Raw genomic sequence first — 21,408 nt, 5'->3', positions numbered from 1 at the left:
ATCAAAGGCAGAGAACAGCAGGCTTGAAGAGCTAGGCTTAGTTTCAAAACCCTTCCTGCGATGGGGAATGCGGGGGACAACCTTCCAGTGAAGTCACGTTTTCTTCCAGAAGAAACGGAGAGAGCCAGGGGCTTCCCAGGTGGTGCTAGTGGTAAAGAACCTGCCTGCCAATTCAGGAGACCTAGGGGACACGGGTTCGAGCCCTACGCTGGGAACATCCTCTGGTGGAAGGCGTGGCAACCCACTCCAGAATTCTTAGGCCTAGAGAATCCCCATGGACAGAGGAGCCTGGCGGGCTACAGTCCATGGGGTCGAAAGAGTCGGACACGGCTGAAGCAACTTAGCACACAGGAAGCACCAGGCCAGAGGGTGTCACGGCCAGGCCCTCTCCTCTCCCCGCCGCCCGCTCGGAGCAGGCTTGAGTGCCTGAGAATAAGCCTACAGGGAACGGTGGCTAGACGCTCTCTCTAGGCTGTTTCTCTATCCTCGGCTAGAGGGGCCCAGAACGTCACATCCTAGAACATGCTCAGGAGGTCCACCGCCTGGCAAGCGGCGCCGTCCAGGTCGTGATGACAGCCACTCAACAGACACTGAAAACCACACCTGGAAGGAGGCGGGGAGGCCATCTCTCAGAGAAGCCCAGGACCGCGGGCCCCGCCCCCGGGCCTCGGAGGCGCGGCGCTGGAGGCGCGAGCGCAGACCAGCCGGCCCCGCGGGGGCGGGGCAGCCTGCCGGCCACAGGCTCGCGGTCCATCCCGAGTGACTGCTGTGACGGCGCGACGAGCCTCGCAGAGAATGAGGACCCGTACGTAAGGCCTCGTGACGAGGATCCGGGATGGGAGGAAGATGGGAGGCACGCCAGGGAAGGTGCCCGTCTGGACAGCCCTCGGCACAAAGTCCTGTAAAGAAGAGGACTTGACTCCGGGGTGTTGGAAAGATGAGTCCCGGGGCCTCTGGTAACCAGTGACTGGCCAACTGTGCAGTCGCCCCCAGTGGGGGAAGAAAAGGTCAGGCCAGTACACTGGAGGAGGGAGGCTCCTCGCCTGCAAGCCGAGGTCAGAGGGGTCCAGGGGAACCTGAGGGAGTTCCGGGCTCAGTCCTTTGGGCCAGGACCTGCCTGAGAAGAAGCTGGGCACATGGGAAACCTTCCTAAAGCTTCTTCCCAGCTCTGCAGCCACAAGAAAGAGCAGACAACACCCAAGAGACGGCAATGCCTCGAGGCCCTCCAGGCACGATGACAGTGCGATGGTGAAATGCCACCATGACCTCAGGCCCTGCTGTGTGTCAGGCGCAGGCCCAGTGGCGTCCACGCACCGTCCCACTTCGTCCTCACCGCACCCTGGGACTTAGGTACCCGGCTCCCCGTTTTACTGACGAGGAAACCGAGGCCCAGAGGAGTGTGGTTACCTGCCCAGGGTCCAGCCATGCCAGGAGGCACACTCCAGTCAACCTAGTTCTAACCCTTTTGTTCTTACCTAGAACCTCACCCTTCTCAGAAAACCGCCAGTGGTTAGGACTCTGTGCTTCCAGTGAGGGCAGTGTGGGCTCGACCCCGGCCTGGGAACTAAGATCCTACATGCCCGTGGGGGGCGGCCCCCAGAATAAAAACTGAAGCAAAGGAAAGACCTTTCAGGATAAATCCTCAAAAGCTCATGCCCATCTGTAGTGGAAGTTCCCCCACAAGAACAGAAACTTCTGGAAGCAAGGAGCTGGGTCTTATGAATTCCAGTACGCCCAGGGCCCTTTCCAGTCCAGGGAGATGAGCTCAATGAATGCACAGGAAGGATCCAGGCTGCTTGGGATAGTATTTAGAAGCAAGATAACATTTAAAATGAGGATGGCAAAGCTTTGTTGTTAAGATACATGAGGCCAGACAGGCCTCAAACATCAAGGGTCACCGCACACACGCTGAACCTTCAAAGGTTTCACAAGAGACACAGCACCCCCAGGAAGACCCCGTGCCCCCTTCCTCTCCGCAACGCTCCTGCTGTCTGAGCTCCCCGCCTGCCCTGCCCCCAAAACTCTCTGTGGTTGCAGCCTGGACCCACCCGCACCTCGGCAGAGGACCAGAAGCCAGACGACACCAGGCTCAGTGGAGCCCAGGTGCCCAGGCTTACCTTGGTGTCCATCTTCCAGGTGATCTCCCGGATGCTCTGGAACCACTCAAACAGCTCCTCCACGCTGTCCGTGGCAAACTCTACCGGAGGATCGCCCTGCTTCTTGGGCTCCAAGACAAAGACGAAAGGCTTCTTGTTCTTCCCATGTGGGGCTTTAACTTTGGGGAAAGGATAACAAAAGTCCTGATAAGCCTGACAGAGGGCCAAGACGCCCGGACTTCTAGGCCCCAGGCCACTTCTCTTACGGCCCCAAGCTGACCGTCACTGTGGATGTCGGCGCTGACTGGGACGTCTGACTTGGATCAGGTAATAGTCTGGATTTTAATGTGTGTCTTAAATGTGAATGTGACCCTATCTGGAAATGGGGGTCTGGGCAGACGTACGGAAGGATCTCAGGAGATCATCCCTGCCTTCCAGGTGGACCCTAAACCTGAGAACCAGTATCCTCATCACAGGAAGGAGAGCAAAAGGGAGCCCGAGACACTGGGCAGTCAGCTGGCCATCAACGATGGAGACAGGGACTGGAGTGATGGGCACAGGGCACGCGTGGCCAGCAGCCCCAAGAAGCTGGGGTTGGTCTCTCTGCAGAGAAAGCATGCCCTAGACAGAGAACATGATGGCTGCAAGAGGAAAAACTGTCTGCCAAATAGTCCCCTCAGCTAAGACCTCTGGGCTCATCTGCCAGGCAGTGCTCTAAGCAGATCTCCTCCCACTGTATCCTATTTAACCCTCGTCGCCGCTTTCTGGGGTGCTGCTCCCTTTCTGCCCGTTTCACAGGAGAGAAAACAGAGACTGGCTGAGGCAGAGTAGCCCACGGAAGGCCACAGAGCTGGCAGTGGCCAAAGCGGAGGCTCAACTCAGACCTGACTCCGCTCCCCGCTCACCACCCTGAGCCACAGGCCTGTGCCCTGAAAATGCAGCGCAGGGTGGTACAAAGGACGAGGGCAGGGAGGACAGAACGCCCTAGATCCGGCGGAGCTGCTCAGTCCTGTCCAGCTCTCTGCGACCCCATGGACTGTAGCTCGCCAGACTCCTCCGTCCATGGAATTCTCCAAGCAAGAATAGTGGAGTGGGTTGCCATTCCCTTCTCCAGAGGATCTTCCCGACCCAGGGATCGAACCCAGGCCTCCTGCACTGCAGGCAGATCCTCCACCATCTGAGCCACCGGGACGTCCTGGACCCAGCCCTTCCCATGACTCGCAGCAGAGCCTCAGGCAGCTCCTATGGCCACCGCAGGGCTTGGGTTCTCAGCTGTTAGTTGGAATGAGGGTCCTTCTCCCACCTGCTGAGGCAAATGGACTGATGGGCTGTGGTGGGGTGGGGGTCGAGGTGGGAGGGGCAGAGGACATGGAAGCCAGCTCTGGAAACCTCAGCCCCAGAGAAGCAAGCTGCTCCGGCTTCTTGCCCAGAGAGCCTCTCCTCACTGCCTCCAGCCCTTCCATCTTAAAAGGCCCAGGAAGCCCTGTGCAGATCACACCCCTGCCACCACGGGCGCACTGAGGCTGTGGGCTCCCTCCTGCCCCAGGCTCCGAGGGGGAGGCCAGGCTTCCTGACGCCCAGCTGAACTGAAGGCAGCTGCAGCCTTGGGGGGGGTTATGACAGGCGCAGGGTCTTGCAGGACCTGAGAGGTGGAGCTGGGCTGAGAACTGACACCCCCAACCCCACACTCCACTGCACGGATGTCTCGGCTCCTCCGAGAAAAGCCCAGGGAACCCAGCCAGGCCCCTGAAATAAGGATGACAGCGGCGGGAGTAACAGCAGCCCACGCCCATCCAGCACTTGTTACGTACGCACCAGACTGTTTCCACACTGTACAGATGTTAATAGCGTAGCAATCTATGAGACGTAAGATGAAGTCATTGACCAGCCTGGCCCAATACTCAGCTTCAGTACTCAAGCTGAGGCTAGAAAGACCCACCCCCTGCCCGGGGCAGTCCAAAGGCCAGGCTCTGGGGGTGGGGGGCGGAGGGGGGCAGAGGGGACGACTTGGGTGGGAATCCAGGCTGAGACCACGTGCGCACATACCAACATTATAGATGTTGAGATTCAGGATTCCTCTGCAAAGGGACCCTAAGGGATTGTCTTCAATAATCTGCGAAGAAATAAGACATAACTCACGTTCGTCTTAACGGGAATAATAAAAAGAGAACCAGTTTCCAAAGCACACCGTTTAGCAGAGACACTGCCTGTGGAACTGTTTAAAATGCATTTTCATCACAGGCTACGTCCATGGGGAGAGAGCTAAACAATGAAGCCTGTTGCTGACAGGGACCCAGCAGGGAGTAGGTGCCAGCAGGCTCAGCATTTCATTTCCCAACCTGTAAAAACGCGCCTTGTGCAGTCTAGAGCAGGTTTCAAAGTGCTTCCGCAGATCTGGTTTCAAAAGGACACCCTAGACCCTTTGTTGTGATGTTATTATGAAATGGGACTGGCCTCCTTTTCCAGCCCAGCTCAAGAACCTTCTGTGGCTCCCTGTGTCCTACGGAACCAACACCCAAGCTCTGCAGTCTGGCCTCCGGGCTTTCTGCTCCATCTGCCAGCACATCTGAACCATCGCAGAGGCCAGGTGAGATGGGAGTATCTTGGTCTCCGAAAAGCTGGTAGAACTGTGTATCTGCCCATTGCATGGACTCATCCCCACCCTCCACCGGGCTAATGCTGACTGTGGGTAATGGGCAACATGGGACAGACACAGCTGGGAGGGTCACGTCTCTGCCTCAGGCTGAGCACAGTGAACTGTGTTTCCACCATCACACTTTGGCTCAGGCTGTACCTCCCACCTGGAATTCCCTCCTGCCGGTCTCTCGCTGTTGAACTCTAACTTGACTTTTAACGCTCAAAGGCCCCTTCCTCCATGCAGCCTTCCCAGACTGCCCCCAACTCTCTTAGAAGAAAGTCTAGGATTTCAGCCTCAGTGCACTGCTGTCACCTTGAAGTAGCTGCTCGTCAAGCTTTCTGAGCAAGAGGCAATGAGTAGAAACCAGGTTTGCAATGTCACCAGAAGAGCCTCCCTTCACCCTCCACGTGCGCCGGCTTACTTACTCACACCGAGCACGTTCTGAACGTCTGGCTGGCCAAGCTAAATGTGTTTCATCTGCAAGCCGGTTTAAGCAAAGGACAAATTCCCCGTCTGGCCGTTTTCACTCTGGAGGGAATCCTCCTGCATACGCAAAGCCTTCCTTCCGGCCCAGCACAACCTAATTTAAACCTGCCTATCTGGTCACAGACTTTCACCCACAACTCGGGGACAGTCCTAATTTCCCCATCATTCTGCTGTCCCTGGTCCAGAGCTCAGGGCAACATATGCAAAAACATGTCCACAGAGCTGGCTCGGCAGAGCCTCCAGAACAGGATTGGCAGGTCCCTCCCTGCAACGAACAATGGAGACTCACCTGCTTATCCGCCTCCTCCCCTTCTGCTGGTGAAATGTCCTCGACGTAATTGGACGGGAAGTACTGCTGGATTCTGGTCCCATAGTCTCCTTTCCACCTACGGAAACACAGAAGGCACTTTCGAGGCCTCAGCCGAGCGCTGTTAACCCTCATCACTGCTCGCTAGCTCCCTGCTGCTGGGGCACAGGAGGGGCCGGGGGCCGGGCCAGGACCCCCCGCAGCAGGGTCCTCTGCTGTGTCTCCAGCAGAGACTGCTAGGGCTCGCCATCCCCTGCCCATGACCCTAGTGTTTGGCAAAGCCACCGAGTCCCAAGTTTCAGTGCTTTAAGTGGACATCAGATACTGTACAAGACAAAAGCTTGGTTCTAGCGGAGGCCCAGGCCCTTCGGGGAGGGCTATGAATTTAGAGACGGGGGTGAGGGTAAGGAAGGGCCTGCCGTCAGATGGCCTGGACTCGAGTCCCAGCTCCTCCACCAACCACACTGGTGCCCTGAGCCTCAGACCCTCCGTCTGGGTGTGGGGGCGGTCCCCGTGTCCCCCTCAGGATCTTACCGGGGCCATAGGAGTTAACATCGTCTTGCGTTTACATATAAAGTGCCCCATAGTGTTAGTTCTTGTTATTCAGCTAAAACTGTGCCCCCACCCCGGACCTTCCCACCTTGGTAGCAACACTAATAACATGAGACATCATCAACGTTGTACGTGTCTCGACTCAAAGAAACTGGCCGCACCTCCAAGATGCCCCCAAGTCTGATGCCTGGACTGGATCCTCCTCTGAGCCCTCCCATGGCCCACTTTCTGCAGCCAGGGGGCTCCTTCCAGAATGCTCTTCTGACCCCACCACACTGAGGCCTTCAAAATCAAGCCGAGACTGTGTAGCTTGGCCATCATAATGCTCTAACCCAAGGACCTCAACTCCTGCCTCTCTCTGACTTGAACCGGATATTCATTCCAGACCGTCTGTGGCCCACTCCCCACATGGCCCTGCCATGCTCTCTACCTTCTATGCCATACTCAATGCCCTCTACAGCCACCTAGCAATGTAAGACTCAGCCGCGGTCTTCCTCTTCCAGGGAGCCTTCCCTGACTGCCGGGCTGAGCGCTCTTCCTCTGTGCTCCCTGGCATCTTTCCCCACAGCTGTCAAAGCGGTCCACACCTTACATTAATTTACAGTGACCCATCAGTTTCCCTTCTACATGCGACCTTCCTCAGTCTTAATCAAATCTACACTCGGCAGCGCTTAACGCATTACTGACTGGAAACATATTAACTCCACAGGCATTAGTTTCTGCAGAAATTCCCTGGTCAATAATGTTAACAAATGTTTGCTGAGCTGAACAAGCAGAGAGGACTGCCTGTCCCACGGCCTGGTGGAAACAGAACTGCCAGCTGTGAGCTCCTTTCACATACCCTTCAGCCTTCATTTCTCCAGCCCTATCTCCAGCAAAGTCTGGCTGTATGGGCAACTGTATGGGCAACCGTGTGGGTAACTGTATGGGCCATGTGCCCAGAACTGGGTAGTTTATACCTGCGGCCCAGGTGTAATTATTAACTATCCATTCCCTTCACTCTCAAATGCATCCCAGTTTAAACAAAAATGATGTGGTCCTCTAATCTGGAAGGATGCAAAAAAAAAAAAAAAGTGGTTCGAGGCAGGCATCCCACTAGGTGGCGATACTGACACCAGGCAGAGAGGAAGCAAGGAGGGCGCCTCAGGAGGGCCTACAGTTTACCCGCAGTCCCTCGCCAACAGCACTCACTCCAGTCTCTTACCCCATCTTGAGACAAAATCCTCTGTGGATCCAGGTAAGCAATGGGTTTGAAAAGAGGGTGTTCCCCAAATTGAAAGAAAAGAACTGGTAAACCTCTGGATCTAGCACACGAGTGAGTAGAGCGTGTGGCCCCTTGAGTCCAGAAGGCCGAGCTTCAAATCTCAGGCTGCTCTGTGACCCTGGCAAGGCACTGCTTCTCGTGCCTCACTCTCCTCATCCGTGAAATGCAGGGGAGCAAAGAAGCAACCTTACAGGGTCACTGTGTGGACCACAGGAATGACTTCAAATGAAGTCCTTATGACGGTGCTCGACACTGCTCCATCTGAGCCACTGTTCAGACCTCTAAGTCAGGTTCGCTATCTTCCAAGAGGAAGAAGCACCAGTTTTGTGAGGTGCCTGAGTCTCTGCAAGGGCTCATGGTTATGAACAATCCTTACTGCTCTAAAATAGGAATCATCCCATGAAACCACCTGCTGAGGGAACCTATGGGTGGGCAGAGCATTCTTCACCCTGGGTGGAGAAAAAAGGGGAAGAGATAACTCAACTGTCACACACCCAGATGCCTTTGGCCTGGTGCACCTCTTTAATTAAATGCACCTCTTTAAACCATGATGGGGCCCCTGCACAGGGCATGGGGCTATGCAATAGCACAAGAATTTGAATTTAAAATGCACAGGCTTGCATAATGGGAAGAGCCTGTAGTGTTCAGTAGCTGAACTTTGCAAAGCCTCATTCACTGCATCTATTCATTGCCCATGGGATTCTCCAGGCATGAACACTGGAGTGGGTTGCCATGCCCTCCTCCACGGTATCCTCCCGATCCAGGGATCGGGCCCACCACGTCTCTTATGACTCCTGTGTTGGAGGCAGGTTCTTTACCACTAGCGCCGCCTGGGAAGCTGACATAAAGCAGAGATAATCACAGTCATAACCCTGCAGGGCTGTAACAAGAATTTGCTTAGATATTGTATGAAAGCAATTAGCATAGTGCTTGCCACACAGTAAGACCTCAATAAATGGCAGCTACTATTACAATTAATATGTAGTATGATATATATTAATAAATGACATTATCATAATTGCTATTGCTATTTACCCACTTTTGCAAATAGAGCATATATCGGTCACCTTCCCAAAGAAAGTATGACAGGTCAAAGCCAGGCCAGAACAGGAGATAAAGGGGTCAGGGTTCAGCCAGCGCTTGAGTCTCGCCGCTAGAAAGGGACAGGTCGAAGGGCCCAGCTCCCCTTAGCCTTACCAGCCCCCGGGCTCCTTGGAGACGTTGTGGATGAGGGCACCGCGGCAAAAGCTCAGCTCATCACTCTGCTTGGCTCTGTAGTCATACAGAGCTTTCACGGTTCTCTGAGGCTTTCAGGGAAAACAAGAAGGTAAAGGGTCAGGCCAGGTGGAAGAAGAGGGAGGTGGCTGCACCTTCTGGCACATTTGGTTCTTCCCAAAAGAGAGGGCGGCTTTAGTCCAGGCTTATGGCGCCATCTGGTGGTGAGGGCTTGCATTGCCAGGGAGCCACAAGGGGAACTGGCCTAAATCAGAGCCTAGGTTTTTCCAGTAGTCATGTACAGATGCCAGAGTTGGACCACAAAGAAGGCTGAGCAGCGAAGAATTGATGCTTTCAAACTGTGGTGCTGAAGACTCTTGAGAGTCCCTTAGATAGCAAGGAATCAAACCAGTCCATCCTAAAGGAAATCAACCCTCAATAATCATTGGAAGGACTGATGCTGAAGCTGAAGCTCCAATACTTAGGCCACCTGATGCAAACAGCAGACTCTATTGGAAAAGACCCTGTGGCTGGGAAAGATTGAAGGTGGGAGGAGAAGGGGATGACAGAGGATGAGATGGTTGGATGGCATCACCGACTCAATGGACATGAGTTTGAGCAAGCTCCAGGCAATGGTGAAGGACAGGGAAGCCTCGGGTGATGCAGTCCATGGGGTCGCAGAGAGTCGGACATGACTGAGCATCTGAACAGCAACAAAGGGCACCTCAGAGTAAGCCGGTATTTCCTCAACAGAGAAAGGACACGCCTTTCAGGCGAAACCATGCCCCCCATCTCCGAAGTCCTCACTACCCATATTCACCAACCCGCTCAGCAGCTCAAGCTCAACACTACTTCTGGCAGCCCCCGAGCCTCACCAGCATTTTTACTGGTGATGCCCTGACATGCCCTGGGATGCTGGCATTCTGCAAGTGCCCGAGGTGCTCCTCCATGAAATCACCTAGTGCGGCCTCTGCACTGGCAGAAACAAGACAGAACTGAGGGCAGAATTCCTCCTCCGTGATTTGCCACTGGGCAAGCACAAATGCACGGCAAGATGAACACCCACACAGCAAGCAAACGCTTAACGGGAAAACCTCCGAGACTGCCAACCTCCTCCAACACAAGGAAACGGGAATGCAGCTTTTCACAAGGAATCCACAAAACTGCTCCTCAGGAGCATGGGGCTCTGGAGTCAGACATGTGGCTCAAATCCTCGGTTTGCCCCTTCTGTTCAAAAGCTATATAATATTGAGGCTCTCTCGGCCTGTTTCCCCATCTGTGAAATAGGAATTAAAACACTGCATACTTCACAGGGTCATTGCGACTATTAAGTGAGATAATACACGCAAGGATAAAAATGACAACAGCGAGCATTTCTTAAGTTCTTACTACAGTCAAAGCCCTGCTTTAGGCCTTTTATCTACAGTTATCTCCTCTAATCCTCATAATCCTAACAGGCAGGGAGTAGCGACGGTATCCCATTTTACAGACGAGGAAATAGAGGTCCAGAGAGATGAAGCATCCTTGGCCAAAGTCAACCACCTGGCAAGTGGCTGAGCAGAGAAAAACTCCATTAATATGAGTTACCACCATTGACTGTGATGCTTACAGTGTGGGTTCTGTGAGCTTTGCCATGGGAACTCCAACCAGAGCTTCTGAACTTGACTCCTCAACCTGCAAGCAGAGCCAGCTCTTCTGTGCACCCTGCGTCAAGGGCAGACCGGACGTAGGGAGCGGAGTTGTCTCTTTCCCCACAAAACTCTACAGCTCACTGCCAGACTCCAAGGCCATGAGGAAGGCGCAGCCAGTGGCAGAGGGGGTGGCACACAGTGGAGTCTACGAGGAGTAAGTCTCCAGCCTGATGGATGGCAGAAGAGGTCCTCATGTCACGTCCCTCATGAACTAGAAAAATGAGCCACCCATCACATGAGCAAGCAGGCATGTGGCACCACAGAGTGGCCACAAGTGCATGTCTGGGAGCAGCCAAATCCTAGCTCCACACTTACATCATCATTCAACTACTATGTACAGTTGTCTCATCTGTACGATGGGCACAAAAATGGTACTTAATGCCTGGGGCTGTTAGAGGACTAATGAGCCATCAGGCGCTTAGCTCAATGCTCGCTATGTGGTCATCAATATGTATTACCTGTTATTACTGACCTTGTCACTCCAGCCCTAAGAACTCACCCAAAGGACGTAAAGTGAAAGATACAAAACCTCACAGGTGAAGAAATTCATTTTAGCGTTAACGAGAAGAGCACAGCCTAGAGACAACCCAAATGGCCATTGATGGAGATGCAGCTAAAAGGGCCCAGTCACCTCGAATATTCTACAGCATAAAAAATATTCTCTCTACAATTCCAGTCCAGGTTCAGTTCAGTTGCTCAGTCATGTCCGACTCTTTGAGACCCCATGGACTGCAACACTCTAGGCTTCCCTGTCCAAGTACCCAGCCCAGGTACTGCATCGAAATTGCGTGGCCTACCAGGTTCAACAAAAAATGGTCATTAAGTAGATCAGCAGTGAAGACACTCACTCGTGGCCGAGTGGCAGGTGAACAAAGAATAGAAATGGCAGGTGCTGGGGTGGGGACTGTAAAACACATCTCCCCGCGGACAAGGACCAGAGGGGACGGAACACCCACAGGTGCAGATGGTCACTGCGTCAGGATGGCGAGCCCAGGGCGGATTGTTTTCCCTGCCTTGAAAGTGTTTCCCTTTTCATTGTTGCATCATTTTTCAGTCACAAGAATAATAATTGTATTTTGAGGTACTCGCCATGGTCTGGCAGCTTGCACTCAAACTCCACATACGATCATGTTTTACTTGGCTCACTGACTATAGGAAGACTTCCTCTACATACCTTGGTATAGCGACCAGAGTTTAATAATGGGGAGATTTCACATCAAACATCCAGATTACTAGCTTGTCTTGAGAAATCAGAAGACCCCACCTGGTCTCTGAAATGGCAGCTGCTGACAGGGGTGGCTGCTCTCGAGATGGGGCATGTCCTCGGTTTACCATGACCTCCACCATCCCCCGACATCTGCCTGACATGAGGCTGTATCATTCTCAGAACCAAAGCATCTGTCAGTTCTAATAAATGGGTTTTTTTTCTATTTGGCTAAGTCCCCTAATGCACTTCACACCCAGTTCCACGCACCCATGATTTTTCAAGACTTCACTGCTTGCTGAAAGGGATTTGCATTGGCCAAGGATTATTTTAAAAGAAAATCCCCGGATTTTTACAGAGCCCACCAGCAGGGTGTCCCTTCCAAAGTGAGAACTGTACACTAATCACAGACAAGACAGCCCCGCCAAACAGAAAACTCGCCAGCACTGCTCCTCTGCAAGCTCCAGCTAAATTTAAGATGAAACTGGGAGCTTCAGGCTAACAGTAAAATCCAGCCCTACCTGCATGAAAGGACTCAGCAGCCAGGGTGGGAATACGAGATAGCGTGCGCACGGCAGAGGGGTCGCTGAACCAAGTGGAATTTATAAACACCGCAGGCTCAGTCAGTGAGCAAGGAACATTTGAAAGACTTTCAATTAGAAGCTGTTGGGCCCAAAGGTGGCTCATCAAACTTCAGAATTTTAGCAAGGCTCAGCCACATTTGGATGGAATGCTATTAACCTCTTCCCTGAAGCTAGGTGTCACTTTGTCAATTGTCATTTCTTCTCCCCTCCAAGAATTCTTTGGCAGAGTTTTCCAAAACGTTCCCTTGCCCTGTTTTACCTGGGGGTAGACCCTATATCAATCTGTTTGTTGTTGTTTAATCGCTAAGTTGTGTCCAGCTCTTCTGCAACCCCATGGACTGCAGCCCGACAGGTTCCTCTGTCTATGGTATTGTCCAGGCAAGAAGACTGGAGTGGGTTGCCGTTTCCTTCTCCAGGGGATCTTCCTGACCCAGGGACTGACCCCGCATCTCCTGCATTGGCAGCCAATTTCTTTACCACTGAGCCACCTGGGACTATCCATGTCAGTCTAGTGACGAGGTAATAGTGTGAATCAGAAGTCTGCACTGTACCATTGAAGGATTGATTTCACTGGGATCCACATACATCCTGCTGACATCATAGAGGGAGTTTATATCTCTTTCCTGTAAAAGAAGAGAGAAAAATAAATAGAGTCATTCAAGCTCCCGGGACAGCCCTAACTTGGAACAAGGATTCTACGCATCCTCATGGTCTCCTGCCTTCTAGTAGAAGAGCTGAAACCTCAGTTTATTCACCTTGTAGGCAGAGCCAGTAAGAAGCTATTAAGAAATTCCCCAAAACTTAGAAATCTTACCCCAGGATCAGAGAGGCCCCAACACGGGCCTACCGCATGCCAGGCACCATCCTCCTTTGTCCAAACACGAGCCCTGCGAGGCACTGGTGTCCTGGGGCGAGCTCACCACTCTCCTGACCCACGCTCAATGTCGGCAGCTTGAAACGCCACCGCGGGAGTGCTCAAGGCACAGAAACTGGCAAACGCCACAGAGCGGGGCTTCTCTCCGCAGAGCGGGTAGACCTTCACCAGCGCACACTGGAGACCCCTCCTGCCCCTCCCCGGCCCCCCACTGGGCTGCACCCCCACCCCACATTGTGGTCCTGCGCCCGCCTGCCCCCTACCTGGAACCCGACACAGCTCCCCAGCCGCTCCGCCCCCCGGCTGCCTTCCCACCCTCTGCAGGAGGCCCGCTCCCAGCTCCCGGCCCCAGTCTAACACAGTGCCCACCCCACAGCGCCCCATCCTGTTCTCGTCTTCACTGTAACTCGCCCTGCCCGGGGCACCTTTCTAGAACCTGAATGTGCCAAGGGCTAACGGTGCTCCGCCAAGCTCTCCCAGCATCTACACTCGGCTCCTGATAGTGCAGTCAGCCTCCTTCCAACAACATACTGAATCTGGCTGAGAGGAGCTGGGACACGATAATCAGACTGGCCCCCTTCACTGCTCAGAGCCCCCCAGTGGGGACTTCCCTGGTGGTCCAGATACCACTTCCACCACAGGGGCTGCAGGTCTGATCCCTGGTCAGGGAACTAAGATCCTTCATGCTGCATGGCATGGCCCCCCAAAAAAAGACGAACCCTCCAATGGCTCAGAATAAAAGCCGCTGTGTGTGGCCCCACTCCATGCAGTTCCATCCTTATTTAGGTCTGCCCCAACCCTGGACCACTTAGGTCCAGCCATACCAGCTTCTCCTCTTTGCCTCCTTGCATGCTCTCACCTCAGGACCTTTGCACTGACTGTTCTTTCTTCCTCCTCACAGCTGCAAGCTGTCTCCTCCACTTCTGGAGTGTCTGCCCACGTCTCCTAGTCAGCAAGCCCCTCCCGAGCACCCCTGAGAACTGCAGCCCCTTCCCCATCATCTACCCACTTATCCACCTGCCTCAGCATGTCTGTAACACTGGCTCAGTGTCTGTCTTATCATCCTATCAGCTGACACGTGCTCTGACAGTTCTTCATTTCGTGTGTCGTCTGTCTCACCCACACTGGACTGTAAGAGCACAGGGGCAGAGTCTGAGTCCACTCTGCAGTTTTGGACCCAGAACCGTGTGGGACACACGTACGTGCTCAATAAAGGTTTGCTGAATGAACCAACAGGTGAATCGTAACCTCAGACAGTGTCCGCCGCATCCCGGGCGGGTCAGCCACCCACCATGTTGTAGCGCTCCAGGAGCTCGGGGGTCACGGGGTAGCGCAGCTTCATCTTCCGGTAGAGCGCGTGTTTCTCGTAGTAGCTGACCAGCTCCACGAGGCTCTCAAAGTAGGCGGAGGTGCCCAGCACGAAGTGCCGGCCGTCTCGGTTGATACGACAGTGCTTCACCTTGCCCCTGGCCCTGGGGGGAGAGTACACGGGGCTGACGTCCCACAGCCGGGTGACAGCCACACCAGCCCAGGAACCACAGACAGCCCGGTCCCCCGTCCTAGGGCACCAGACAGACAGACGTGGCGGGACTTCCCTGGCACCCACTGGCAAGCTCCACACTTCCAACGCAAGGCGCACAGGTTTGATCCCTGGTCAGGCAACCAAGATCCCACATGCCATGCAGTGAGGTCAAAAGAGTATTGGAAGGGACTTCCCTGGCGGCTCAGCAGCTAAGACTCTGCACCCCCAATGCAGACACCCTGAGCTCAATCCCTGGTCAGGGAACTAGATCCCACATACTGCAACTAAGACTTGGCAAAGCTAAATAAATGAATAAATATTTTTTAAAGTATTTGAAAAAATATTAATTGAAAAATAAATAAATGAAAATAAATAGGTGAGGCCCTGAAGGCAGCCCAGTGTCCGGAACATCACCTGGGAACCCGGTCTTTGGCACCCAGTACTCCACTACCATCACCAAGAACACGCAGGGGAGCCCTGCAGATGGGGACATGGAGGGGCAATTTGATGAATGGGGTCTGACCCTCCCTCATACTGCTTTCGGTAGAAACTGGAGGACTCAGGTGTCTTGGGGTAGAATTAACACAGAGAGCCACAGCCCTGAGATGGCTGGTCCACACGGCCTGCCCACTGGCAGTCAGTGGCAACGGCGGATGAGAGGAGACCGGAACTGCATCACCCATCTGGGTTGCCGGCGCTGCTGGGGTGCAAACTCCACCTCCACCACTAATGGGCTGCATGTTTTCAGCAGGTCGTTCCATCACCCTGGCCTCAGTTTCCTCCTCCAAAAAGTAGGGGTATGGGTCACGCTCACCCCATAGAGTTTTGGGAGGATTAAATGAATTCATGTAAACCACATTACTCTCGGGAGTACAGAGCAGTGCCTGGCATGCTGAAAGCACACGTCAGCATCTGCTTTTGCTATCACTGTTACTATTACTGTCCCCATCACAGCTGACACTCTGGACAGAGGACACTGGGCTCAGCGCCCACCTGCAGTTCCCGCTTTCTTCTCCCACCTGCCCTGCCCAGGCGCCTCCGCAGAGTGAGAAGTGGCTGCAGCCCAGATACTTACCTGAAGGTGATGGCGTAGGAGTCGGTACCTTCCCGCTTCCGGATCAGGAAGGCCCCGTCCCGGGGGACCCTCATCAGCATGTCCTCCGCTTCTCCGCGGCTCAGCCCGTCGTAGTACCACCTGCAGCACAGGCCCAGGGCAATGGTCAGGGGAGAGGCCGCTAAGACTGGCAGCAGAGGAGGACGTGGTGGGTCCCTGGGAGGCCTGAAATACAACCCTGGAGCCCACCACGGAAATCACGCAGCAGGCCTCCCCACCCGAAATCCCCTCTAGAGACGGCAACTTTGAAAACAATCACCCAGACACAGCTCGGGTGAAGCATTTGTGTAGGGAGTCTGCTTGGAGCACGAGAGAATAAATCAACTTAAATCTTCAACCCCCTCCCAGACCACTGACCCAAGCATCAGAGCATGACACAGCCCTGCAGTGTCTCAGAAAACCAGAGGCAGAAAACACACAGAATGGGGTTTTAGAGGGGTTGGGAGTTAATTTTAAAGATGCAAAATGGCAAATTTTAAGGCCATCCACCTGAATACAGACAAGAAAAGTAAAAATCAAAGTTGTCACAGCTATATGGCTTCCTCAGAAAGGTGCACTTGAGCAGGCTTCTGCTTAAAAATTACTCTTTTCTTTCCAGAACTAGTTAACCCTTTGCAAGGCCTAACCAATATTCTCTTTACAATTTTTTTTTTTTTGCTTTGAAATCAACAGGAATGAGCTCTGACAAGTAGAACAGTAACACCAGGTCAGAATTCGTCTCTGAAAAATCAAAGGCCAAGACCTCGGGACTCTGAAAACGAAGAAGAAGAAAGGAAGGGAGCGGCGGAGGGAGAGGCAGGAGGAACGGGCAGCAGGCTTCTAGACAGCGGCCGTCCTGGGGAACTTAGAGAGACCCTGGTGGGCCCCGGTGAGAAGCCTCGTGCGAACGCGGGCCCCAGCCCACCCGCAAGGCTGGCATTTCCGACTAGCGCCCCCAGAGCATGGGCATACATACGGCTTGGACTCGTGCGGGTTGGGGTTGGGCACGGGGTCGGTCAGCCGGAGCTCGAACTCGGCGCAGCGCAGGTGTGTCTCGCGGTAGTGCTGAATGAGGGCGTAGATGCTGGTGAACATGAGGTTGTCGGTCAGGTAGTACTTCATGGTCCCGCCCTCCATGGTGGAGCGGATCCGGCAGTGCTGCACGCGGCCCGACCGCCTGCGGGGAGAGGGACCCCGTCAAAGCCAGCCCAGGGGGCTCCTCCTGCGCCCCGGGCAGCAGAGGATGCAGGCCAGAGCTGCAGCCGCGGCCCCCAGGGTGGACGCTGTGTGTGGCCGCACAGGCCTCCCTCTGCTCTTTGAACCCACCAGGGCTTCCACACAAGCTACTCCTTGAGCCTGGATTCCAGAACATTCCACCGACTTCCTCTGCCTGCTGTCCCCTTTACCTACATAACTGCTCCTCTGGAGCCAGACAGCCTGGGTTCCAATCCTGACTCTGCCACTTATGAGCTAAGTGACCTTGAACAAGTGACTTGTCCCCTTTGAGCCTCCCTATTACAATCCTAGTGGTCCAACAAGGATAATGGCAGTATCTGCCTCACAGAGATATCCTGAGGATGAAACAAGATCACACACACACACAGAATGTGCCTGGAATGCTGCCTGTTACATGGTAAGCATCTTACAGGTGTTAGCTCTCACTATTATTTGTATGTTGTTACTATTAGAACTTTTATCCTTCAGGTCTCAATTTAAATACCACTTCTTTCAGGAAGTCTTCCCTGATTTTTCTCCCAACATCACACCAGATCCTGCTCTCACTGACGTTCATAACGTCCTGCATTTTTTTCATTGCACTTGTCACCACTAGAATTATGCATTATTTGCGTGTTTCCTTTTTCACTGTCCATCTCCATTCTCAGACCCTAATTTCCAAGAGGACAGGGACCATGTCTGCCTGGTCAATGCTAAGTCACGGTGCCTAGCACTGAGCAAGTACCCTTAAAATAAGTATATTTTAATGAATTAATGTAGATGAGCTCACTATAGCCTCACCACAGTTCTGTAAGGTTACTTTATAATATTTGATATTGCACTGAAATATCACTAATGTTGATGACTATGTTTCGGGGGCCTCACTCAACCCAAGTCTTGCCCCCTAAAACTCACTAAATGAAGTCTGGATTTCTAGCCCATGCGTGCATGCTAGGCCACTTCAGTCGTGTCCGACTCTTTGCGACCCTACGCAGCCCACCAGGCTCCTCTGTCCATGGAATTTCCCAGGCAAGAGTACTGGAGTGGGTAGCCATTCCCTTCTCCAGGGGATCTTCCCGACCCAGGGATCAAACTCGTGTCTTCTGTGGCTCTGCACTGTAGGCAGATTCTTTACCACTGAGTCACCAGGGAAGCCTCGGTTTCTAGCCCAGCTCCACCCAAATCCAGCCTAAGCTGGTACCACTTGCCACATGGCCCCTCGATCCCACCAGCTGTGGGGAGAAGGCAGGCATGGCCTGGACAGAGGGGCATTACCAGAAGGATAGGGTGTAGTCGTTGGGGAAGGTCTCACTCTCCCGCACCAAGAAGGTCCCATCCTTGCCCCCTGTCTCGGCGCAGTATTCCTGCAGCAGCTTCTCGGCACTCGTCCTCTTCTCCACCTTCTTGTGGAACCACTTCTCCCCAAAATGCAGCTCTGTGGGGGGTATATCCTGGGCCACAAAGAGAGGAGAGGCTTCTGAAAACCAGGACAAGCATCACCAGACCAGTCCATCTGTGCACGCTGCTTCAGGGGACTGGATAACAGACCAAGGATGGCCTCAGCTTGCCTTCACCAAGCCTCCACTGCCCTCCCCCGGCCAGCCACCTACTCCTGACAGCCCCCATTTGTGGTGGCCTCCTGAGTCATGGCCCAGTACAGCCTCAACTCTATCGTACAGGAAGTCTGAAAGCTACAATCCCCTCGGGGCTGCACTCAAGGAACAGCACCAAGGATGGTCAGCAGCCCAGGGGCAGAGGGCAGGAAGTGGGGCTGAACGGAGCATCCAAATGTCCTCATTCTCCCCAGGTAGCACAGGCCAATCAAGCCTTTCAGAGAGCAGGAAAGTCTCTTAAGCCTCATTGGCTAAGCACATGGGCCAGCCAACCAATCAGAGAAGAGCCAGGCAAGCCTTGGTACCCAAAGAGGCAGCTGCATGGATGGGCTGAGCATGTCCAGGCCTGAACCAGATGAGAGGAGCGGTATAGGAGGTCTCCACCTACCAGGGGCAGCTCCTCTTCCACAGTCTGTTCAATGTCATCGCTGAAGGACAGCTTGGCATCAGCAATGGCACAGTAGTGCCGAGTCCATTTCTACAAAGTAAGATCAGCATTAGGTTTCCCCCCAGATCTCTGCTCCATCAACTCTGAGGCCCAAGGCTCCTGCCTGGCGTCACCCTGGGGACTTGCCTTTCCCACGTTTGTAGCCATTTATGGTGGTTTCATTGACCTCAAGCCCCTGTGAGATGTTTCCTTTAAAACACCTATTATTCTGGGGTTCTTTTAGCATTTTGAGGACTTCTTTATTCAGTATGTCTATAAGTAGACACAATGCAGTATCATATTCACTTAATTTCAAGCCTTTTATGAATGATGGGATTGTTTTCTCTGTGCGTGTCTTCATGACTGTCTTTTTCTATTTCCTCTTCCTTTTAAAACTTTCACGATTTCTCAGCCAGTCTGTCTAGAGACCCTTTCTTCAACTTTTAAATATGACTTAATTCTTTATTTAACCATTTTTAAGGTTTATTTCTAGGCTATAAGGACATGTAAAAAATACTCAAACATTTGCAGGAAAACAAATATTACATATTCATATAAAACCTATAATAATCACTTTGCTATACACCTGAAACTAATACAACACTGTATATCAGTTATATACTTCAATCGATCATTTGATCAATACCTACTCAAATGGATTGCCATGTTAGGTTAAGGGATATGAGAAGCGGCATTAACATTCAAAACGCCTCATTTTTATCAAAAAACAATGTTACTTTGGGAATTCCCAGGCAGTCCAGTGGCTAGAACTTCATGCTTCCACGCAGGGGACCTGGGTTCAACTCCTGATCGGGGAACTGAGACCCTGCAAGCCGTGTGGCACAGCCAACAATAATAATGATAATGTTCCCAGTGGAGCTGTCTCAGGTTGGAGGATACTAAGGAGTCAGGACAACCAAGTGCATTATTGCATCCCTTAGACCAGAAAAAGGACATCAGTGGACAGACTGGAATACGGCCCATAAATTAGTCCATAGTAATGTAGCTCGTGTTCCACTTCCTGGTTATGACAATTCCACTGTGGTTACAGAGGATGTTATTATTTGGGGAAACTGGCTGAAGGATGTATGACGACTGTGTGTGTGTGTGTGTGCCGGGTGAAGGATGTATGAGGAGTGTGTGTGTGTGTGTTGGGGGAAAGGGGCGTCAGTGTGTGTCTGCGTGTGTGTGTGTCTGTCTGTCTGTCTACATTTCTGCCTCAGAATCTATAGTATGTTACACTGAATATAAAATTATTTCAAAATGAAACATTCATAAGGCCAAAGAAAAACACAGTCTCCTAAAACGGCCAATTCACTTTGAACGCGCTGCGAGTGCGGCCGGCGCGGCCTCTGTGCGGCCGGCGGGAGGGCGGGGCGCTCACGGCCCTGGGCGGGGCGCGAGGAGCCGCACCTGGTCGATGGGGTCCCACATGTGCAGTTCGCCCTGCTGCTTGTGCTCGTCCTTCTTGTCCTCCATGTTGACGTCCACGTCACCGCGGGGGCCCAGCTTCTTATGCTGAGGGGAAGAACACACAGAGCCTGTCTTCCTGAGCCCCAGAGTCAGGATCGTGTGGCCAGCAGACCTCCACCCCCGTCAGCGCAGCATCCGCCTGCACCGTCCCGCCTCGGGCCTTTGCGCTGCCGGTTCTCTCTGCCCGGCTTCTCTCTCTCCACCTTCAGCTCTGCACCTGGCGTCACCGCCCCAGAGGCGCTTCCCTTGTCTACAAGACATGAAATTGCCCACGCCCCTTTCCTGCCCCTGTCACTCTCAAGCCCCTGGATATAATTAACCCTCATACTCTTTAGCTAACCTTCTTACTCTTGAGCCCTGTGTGTAGCTACATATCTAACTGTCCTCTGTCTTCCCTGCTAGAATATAAGCCCCATGAGGGCAGGAACTTTGTTTTGTTCCCTGCTGAATTTCCTGAGCTAGTTTAGCACATAATGATTGCTTGATAAATATTCAGTGAATCAACGACGTGCCCAAATTCTCCAGCGCACAGAGGGAAAGGCGAGGCCACGGTGTGTCCACGGGCACAGGCTGTGCAGGGCAGGGGCGGGCACACTGGGGAGGTAGGCTGAGAAGACCTGGGTGCAAACAGCCCTGCTGCTGCTTTATCAGCTGTGTGACCCAGGGCATGTGGCCACGCTGCTCTGAAACCTTCGTGTCCATTGGCAAGACGAAGAGGGCAATCATGAAGACATCCACCTGGGCGAGTGCTGACCACCCACATCACACGCACAAGCCTTGGGAAGCGGCGGCCTGGTGGAGGAGACTCGATGGGGAGTCAGACCCGGGTGTGAACTCAGGGCCCACCGCCTTCCTCACTGGGTAGCCTTGGCCGCATGACAATCTGTCTCAGTAACCTCCCCTGTAAAATGGGGGTGACAGAGCCCTGCTGGGTCCCGTAAGACAGTGGGCAAACGGGACACATGCCGTGGCAGGACATGAACGTCCCATTTTAACAGCCCCGAGTGACATCTTTGGCAGGAACCATGCAACCTCCACCGAGTCAACCTCTGCACCTGTGGCCTCCCCTGTCGAGAGGGCTGGGGGCCCGGATGACCCGTCCTGTGGGCTGTCATGAGATGGAGTACCATCTGTAAGTGTGAACCAGCCCAGTG

The 21,408-nt window shown here is 53.3% G+C and overlaps 1 protein-coding gene across 1 annotated transcript in view; it reads right to left on the bottom strand.

Moving 5' to 3' along the window:
- PLCG2 (phospholipase C gamma 2) overlaps positions 1–21,408 on the bottom strand; it is a 160,189-nt gene that overhangs the window by 31,307 nt on the left and 107,474 nt on the right. Inside the window, exons 15-25 of the mRNA XM_069552534.1 lie at positions 20,195–20,299; positions 18,743–18,832; positions 18,017–18,192; positions 16,503–16,703; positions 15,509–15,628; positions 14,203–14,383; positions 12,589–12,660; positions 8,541–8,650; positions 5,510–5,606; positions 4,143–4,209; positions 2,118–2,275 (exon numbers count right to left, since the gene is read on the bottom strand). Coding sequence (XP_069408635.1) covers positions 2,118–2,275; positions 4,143–4,209; positions 5,510–5,606; positions 8,541–8,650; positions 12,589–12,660; positions 14,203–14,383; positions 15,509–15,628; positions 16,503–16,703; positions 18,017–18,192; positions 18,743–18,832; positions 20,195–20,299 — 1,377 coding nt within the window. The remainder of the gene's footprint in view (positions 1–2,117; positions 2,276–4,142; positions 4,210–5,509; positions 5,607–8,540; positions 8,651–12,588; positions 12,661–14,202; positions 14,384–15,508; positions 15,629–16,502; positions 16,704–18,016; positions 18,193–18,742; positions 18,833–20,194; positions 20,300–21,408) is intronic.

Source organism: Ovis canadensis, chromosome 14 (genome assembly GCF_042477335.2).
Source record: "Ovis canadensis isolate MfBH-ARS-UI-01 breed Bighorn chromosome 14, ARS-UI_OviCan_v2, whole genome shotgun sequence".
Taxonomy (NCBI): Eukaryota; Metazoa; Chordata; class Mammalia; order Artiodactyla; family Bovidae; genus Ovis; species Ovis canadensis.
This window is presented reverse-complemented; position numbering and strand designations above follow the sequence as displayed.